Below are 6,905 nucleotides of genomic sequence, written 5' to 3'. Positions count from 1 at the left end.
CATGCCAAAATCAATTTTGCCACATACCAAAAAAATGCCACATGGCAAAAAAAAAATGCCACATGGCAAAATCCATTTTTCCACATACCAAAAATTGCCACATGGCAAAAAAAAAAATTGTCACATGCCAAAATACATTTTGCCAAGTGGCAAAAAAATGCCACATGGCAAAATCAATTTAGCCACATACCAAAAAAATGCCACATGGCAAAAAAAAAATGCTGAAACCAGAGACAGTCTTTTGTGAGCGTTTATGGGTCACTTCATCTTCATTTTAGGGCATTTACAGGTTACATCCTGTTGGTTTTGAGTCACTTCCTAGTCATCTTGGGACATTCTTGAGTCACTTCCTTTTCAGTCACGGAAAATTAACAAGAAGTGACCCGTAAATGCTTCAAAAGGAAAAGGAGGTGACCAAAAATCAAAAGGAAATGACATGAGATGCCCCAAAAATGAAACTATCGCCAGGCATTGGCTTCTGCTGACAGCCTTAGGTCCACAGCAAAAGGAAGAGAATAGCTTGTTTTTCCTTTTATTAGTTGTTTTGTAGAATATCCTAGAATGATTTCCTGACCAATGTATCGCAATATCGTGAGCTCATCGTCATTGTGAGCCTTGTCTCTCTAATTGTATCGTGAGGTACCCATAGGTTCCCACCCCAAATTGTGATACTACAGATTTTTTTTGCTGTTTAATTTTTACTACCGTATTTTTCAGAGTATAAGTCACAGTTTTTTTCCATTGTTTGGCTGGGGGTGCGACTTATATTCTGGAGCGACTTACAGTGGGGCAAATAAGTATTTAGTCGACGACTAATTGTGCAAGTTCTCCCACTTGAAAATATTAGAGAGGCCTGTGTGAACCTCAACCATGAGAGACAGAATGTGGGAAAAAAAAACAGAAAATCACATTGTTTTATTTTTAAAGAATGTATTTGCAAATCATGGTGGAAAATAAGTATTTGGTCAATACCAAAAGTTCATCTCAATACTTTGTTATGTATCCTTTGTTGGCAATAACGGAGGCCAAACGTTTTCTGTAACTCTTCACAAGCTTTTCACACACTGTTGCTGATATTTTGGCCCATTCCTCCATGCAAAACTCCTCTAGAGCAGTGATTATTTTGGGGCTGTTATTGGGCAACACAGACTTTCAACTCCCTCCACAGATTTTCTATGGGGTTGAGATCTGGAGACTGGCTAGGCGAAGTCACTCTTTTGTTGCCCTGGCTATGTGTTTGGGATCATTGTCATGCTGAAAGACCCAGCCACATCTCATCTTCAATGCCCTTGCTGATGGAAGGACATTTTCACTCAAAATCTCTCGATACATGGCCCCATTCATTCTTTCCTTTACACAGATCAGTCGTCCTGGTCCCTTTGCAGAAAAACAGCCTCAAAGCATGACGTTTCCACCCCCATGCTTCACAGTGGGTATGGTGTTCTTTGGCTGCAATTCAGTATTCTTTCTCATCCAAACACATGCACCTGTGTTTCTACCAAAAGGTTCTATTTTGGTTTCATGTGACCATAACACATTCTCCCAGTCCTCTTCTGGATCATGCAAATGCTCTCTAGCGAACCGCAGACGGGCCTGGACGTGCACTGGCTTCAGCAGGGGGACACATCTGGCAGTGCGGGATTTGAGTCCCTGGCGGTTACTGATAGTAGCCTTTGTTACTGTGGTCACAGCTCTCTGTCGGTCATTCACTAGGTGTCCCCGTGTGGTTCTGGGATTTTTGCTCACCGTTCTTCTTATCATTTTGACGCCACGGGGTGAGATCTTGCATGGAGCCCCAGATCAAGGGAGATTATCAGTGGTCTTGTTTGTCTTCCATTTTCTAATAATTGCTCCCACAGTTGATTTATTTACACCAAACGTTTTACCTATTGCAGATTCAGTCTTCCCAGCCTGGTGCAGGTCTACAATTTTGTCTCTGGTGTCCTTCGACAGCTCTTTGGTCTTGGGCATGGTGGAGTTTGGAGTGTGACTGACTAAGGGTTGTGGACAGGTGTCTTTTATACCGATAATGAGTTAAAACAGGTGCCATTAATACAGGTAACAAGTGGAGCCTTGTTAGACCTCGTTAACAGCCAGAAATCTTGCTTGTTTGTAGGTGACCAAATACTTGTTTTCCACTCTAATTTGGAAATAAATTCTTTAAAAATGTGATTTTCAGTTTTTTTTTTCACATTCTGTCTCTCATGGTTGAGGTTTGCCCATGTTGACAATTCCAGGCCTCTCTAATCTTTTCAAGTAGGAGAACTTGCACAATTGGTGGTTGACTAAATGCTTATTTGCCGCACAGTATGTGTGAAATTATTAAGACATGATTATATCATTTCACATGTTATTTTGGTGTTTTGGAGTGACACTGATGGTTTGGTAAACTTGTCAGCATGTTTTTTTATTCTATAGTTATCTGAATAACTCTTAATAGCTATGTTACATTAAAATACCGGCCACGTTCGCATTTCGTCATTCATGCATCATGTAACATTATCTTACTGTACACTTATTCAAGCATGTTGTTCTCTATTGTATTTCTATTTTAAATTGCCTTTCAAGGTGACATATCTGTTCTATATGTTGGATTTTATCAAGTAAATTCCCCCCAAAAATGCGACTTATACTTTGGTGCAACTTGTATGTTTTTTTTTTTTTTCCTCTTCATTGCGCGTTTTTGGGCTGGTGCAACTTATACTCCGGTGTGACTTATAGCCCGAAAAATACGGTAATAACAAAAATGTGCTTTGTTTTGGTTTACATTAAAAATAATTTAAAAGAGAGAAATTCTTGTGACCAGGTGTGATGGTTTATGACTACGTTTAGATACATAGATACGCGGTGTAGAAAAAGCAGTCAAGACATGAATACATGTTGCTGATTCAAGCTGTCCTGCCTCTAAAGGGGTGTTGCTCTGAGGCACAATGAGCAGATGTTGGGTTATCTACTGTGATGGCCTATCTGATCCTGGGCGCGACCGGCTTTTGTTGCCTATAAAAAGCCCCCGTGGCAGTCCATCCGCATCACAGCCGTTCCAGCAACCGCAAAGATGACCAGCCTCAGCGCCACAGACAAAGCCATTGTCAAGGATTTCTGGGAAAAGGTGGCCCCGAAGATCGAGGACATCGGCACGGCCGCCCTGTCCAGGTTAGGCCTCTGTCTTTTCTTTCATTCCCACTGCATCTTTAGTCACAATCTTTGTTTTTGTTCAGGCTGCTGATTGTGTACCCCCAGACCAAGACCTACTTCGCCCACTGGAAGGACTTGAACCCCGGCTCCGACCCCATCAGGAGGCACGGCACGAACATCATGAAAGGCGTTGGCAATGCTGTTGGCATGCTCGCCGACCTGAAGGGAGGCCTTCTTCCCCTCAGCGAGTTGCATGCTTTCACCCTAAGAGTGGATCCCGCCAACTTCAAGGTAAGCATGTCTGACTTAACCCTTACAGGGAAATCATTGGCCGCCATTGACGGCGCTTTATGTCTAATTCATTTTGACTGGGAGAGGCTGGCAGCTTATATGAATTAATTGTCAGTGGCAAGCAATGAGTTAACTACTATGAAAAAAAAAACTACAATACAATGATCCCTCACTGCACTATAGAGTCAAAAATTAGGTGATCACTTTAATTGATATGGTGTACAGTCTACTGTACTACACCTTTATCAATGAAATAACAAAAATAACACCGGACTGTTTTTTTTTTTCTCATTCTCTCCAAATGTGTTAACAGACAATATTTAGAATTTTGGGAGTTATGTTGTTAGTAATAAATATAAATAAAATAAATCCAAATTCACCAGTACTCCCTTAAACTTTCCCAGCTCTGTATATACTGTTTTACGACAGAATGTAATACATTGATCCCTCATTTATCGCTGTTAATGGGGACCAGAAACAGCGTAAAGTAAAAAACCGCGAAATAGTGTCACCCCACCCTCCATTTTTATTATACATTTTTTGTGTACATATAATAGGGCTGTCAAACGAATGAAATTTTTATTCGACTTAATCACAGCTTAAAAATTAATTAATCGTATTTAATCGCAATTCAAACCAGCTATAAAATATGCAATATTTTTCTGTAAATTATAGTTGGAATGGAAAGATATGACACAAGACGGATATATACATTCAACATACTGTACATGTATTTGTTTATTATAACAATAAACCGACAAGATGGCACTAACATTATTAACATTCTGTTAAAGCGATCCATCGATAGAAAGACTTGTAGTTCTTAAAAGATAAATGTTAGTACAAGTTATAGAAATTTTATATTAAAACCACTCTTAATGTTTTCGTTTTAATAAAATTTGTAAAACTTTCAATCAAAAAATAAACTGGTAGCTCGCCATTGTTGATGTCAATAATTACACAATGCACATGGTGCTTAAACCCATAAAATCAGTCGCACCCAAGCGCCAGCAGAGGGCGACAAAACACCAAAAAAGACAAGTAACAAGTGGACATGACACTGTGCTATCATTGTAATCTGTTTGAGATGGGCATGTGCGTTAAATGCGTCAAATATTTTGACGATTAATTAAAAAAATTAATTACCACCCGTTAACGTGATATTTTTGACAGCCCTAATATATATTATCTTAAAATGTATTTTTTTTAAAAACTATAAATGTATATGTTATCCTTAGAACATTAACGAATAGTTTGAAACGTAAATAAAATATTAATGATATAAATAAAATACATAGATGATATGTAATGTACATTTATTTTCTTACTCCCTCTCATATCATACATGTGTGTAAATTGTACATACTGTACATACGTAGATGTCAATAAAGTGTGCATAAATATATTTTTCGATCTCTTACTCTTATAACAAGATCAAAGAAATCCACAATGCACTGAAAATTGAACCACGATTGGGAGAGCAATCACTGTACTGTAAACATGATTGTTTTTTTTTTTGTTTGTTTTGTTTTTTTTTGGCAGTTATTGAATTTGTAATGTTTGTTTGATTTTTTTTTGTTTTTTGCCCTCGTAATGTTTTTGTGTTTAAAATTGACCCATTTTAAAATTTGGGTATGCGAAAATCAATGGTACTTTTTACATGCCCAAACTTGAAAACGGTTCAGTCTTGACCTAAAAACAATATACTGCAAAGGATTAGTATTAAATCCCAGATCAAATTTGAGCCACTAGCAAAAATATAGGCAGATTTCTAACACAATCCAAGGGTTAAATTGGTAATCGTGAGTTTAATTTGGTTATTAACAAGAAACCGATGGGACTAAGATATAATCCTAACAAATTATAATGTCAAATTGAATTTCGAACAAAACATTTTCAACAATGGGAACTCAGTTTCATAGCAATTAAATAGTTTTTTGAATCTTTATGTTTAAACACAATTTTGGGGGAACCTTGTACTAAAATAACCCATACACAGAAATCGCCATGTAGAAATTTAGTTTTTCTTTCTTTTTTATTTTAAATTCTGAACACATAAAGCAAAATGAAAAACATGCACTCGTATAATAAAGTAAACTGACCCTGTCTCGCATTTAAAACTTGTATTAATAACATGAAATGTAACGTCCAAAGTCAAAGTCAAAATCATATTTGAGCATTTGGCATTCTTTGCTCTTTTTCAGATTTTCACCCACTGCATTCTTGTGGTTTTGGCCATCACTTTCCCCACTGAGTTCACCCCCGAGGTGCACGTGGCCATTGACAAGTTCCTGGCCGCTGTGTCTCTGGCGCTGGCTGAGAAATACAGATAAATTGGCGGAAAACGACCCTTCCACAAGAAACAGGCAGCAACAGCGACATGTCTCTACTGTGTGCTTGTTTTCAATAAATGCAAAACTGAAAAAAAGCCCAAAATCTTTTCAGTCTTTTTTCGCTTTAACACAGCAAAAAACTCATAAAACTCCAACAAATGTATTATAATTGTGCTTTAAATAACAATAGATTGTAATTTTTGAACAAGAAGGCCCACTTTAAATGCTTAATTTCCCCCCCAAAATTGATAGTGTGGTTTATCCGCTATAATCACCTTATGTACAAATTCTAGTTGTGCTTAATGACTTCCAACCTATTTTGTTGGACGACTAATTATTATTTATTTATTAATACTATAATTACCGTAATTTTCGCACTATAAGGCGCATCTGACAATATGCCGCCACCCACCAAATTTGACATGAAAACTGCATTTGTTCATTTATAAGCCGCACTGGGCTATAAGCCGCAGCTGTCCTCACTGTATTATGAGATATTTGTGCCAAAAGATATCATCCGGTAACACTTTATTTGATAGCGGCATCATAAGACCAAATGAACCACCATGAAGCTTTGAACCAATTGGATGCAAAGCTTCATTGATTCAAGAAGCTTCAATTTGGCCATCACTGTTCTCTTGGGGGAGAGAGTCAACCTCTGCTGCCACCTGCCGTCAACACTGTTATCATCCAACATGCCTCCTAGCCATAGGTGGAGTTTGACATTTAGGGCAGGGGCGGCACAACATGTTGATGACCCCGAAACGCAGTGTCTGCAATAAAATTAACTTACAAGAATATTAATAATAATAAGTTGACGATGAGTGGTTTTTTTCCCATCATTCTTGAGGGGAATTCTAAATCAGGCTGCTTAGGCAATACTTTTCGCCAAGATCGTCATCTATTTAATATGGTACGCCCGCCGGTGTCGTGCCAATGTAGTCAGTCAAAAATTGTATCCCCTGGGCGGAGCCGTACGGAGGTAGAGTTGTGTCTTTATTATTCAACCAAAAAATTGTCGCTTCAATTAAAAAAAAGTATTTGAATGCAAAAATAAAATTGAAACTCAAAAAACTATAAAACCAAAAAAAAAAAAAAAAAATGCATGTGAAAGCTATTTTTCTTTGATTTTTTTTTTTTTTTTTT

General features: G+C 37.7%; 1 protein-coding gene across 1 annotated transcript; it reads left to right on the top strand.

Moving 5' to 3' along the window:
- Positions 1-3,055: 3,055 nt before the first annotated feature.
- On the top strand, positions 3,056-5,794 carry LOC130931734 (hemoglobin embryonic subunit alpha-like). The gene is made up of 3 exons (XM_057860722.1): positions 3,056-3,153; positions 3,219-3,426; positions 5,631-5,794. The coding sequence occupies exons 1-3, from the start codon at positions 3,056-3,058 to the stop codon at positions 5,757-5,759; spliced, it is 435 nt and encodes a 144-aa protein (XP_057716705.1). The 3' UTR covers positions 5,760-5,794.
- Positions 5,795-6,905: the final 1,111 nt, after the last annotated feature.

This window comes from Corythoichthys intestinalis, chromosome 16 (genome assembly GCF_030265065.1).
Source record: "Corythoichthys intestinalis isolate RoL2023-P3 chromosome 16, ASM3026506v1, whole genome shotgun sequence".
NCBI classification, from domain to species: domain Eukaryota; kingdom Metazoa; phylum Chordata; class Actinopteri; order Syngnathiformes; family Syngnathidae; genus Corythoichthys; species Corythoichthys intestinalis.
This window is presented reverse-complemented; position numbering and strand designations above follow the sequence as displayed.

What these genes read in the sequence shown, in the direction of transcription:
- LOC130931734 (XM_057860722.1), top strand. Translation starts at nt 3,056, where the DNA reads ATGACCAGCCTCAGCGCCACAGACAAAGCCATTGTCAAGGATTTCTGG. An exon ending in GGCACGGCCGCCCTGTCCAG is followed by an intron (nt 3,154 to 3,218) that starts GTTAGGCCTCTG and finishes GTTTTTGTTCAG; the next exon opens with GCTGCTGATTGTGTACCCCC. An exon ending in TGGATCCCGCCAACTTCAAG is followed by an intron (nt 3,427 to 5,630) that starts GTAAGCATGTCT and finishes GCTCTTTTTCAG; the next exon opens with ATTTTCACCCACTGCATTCT.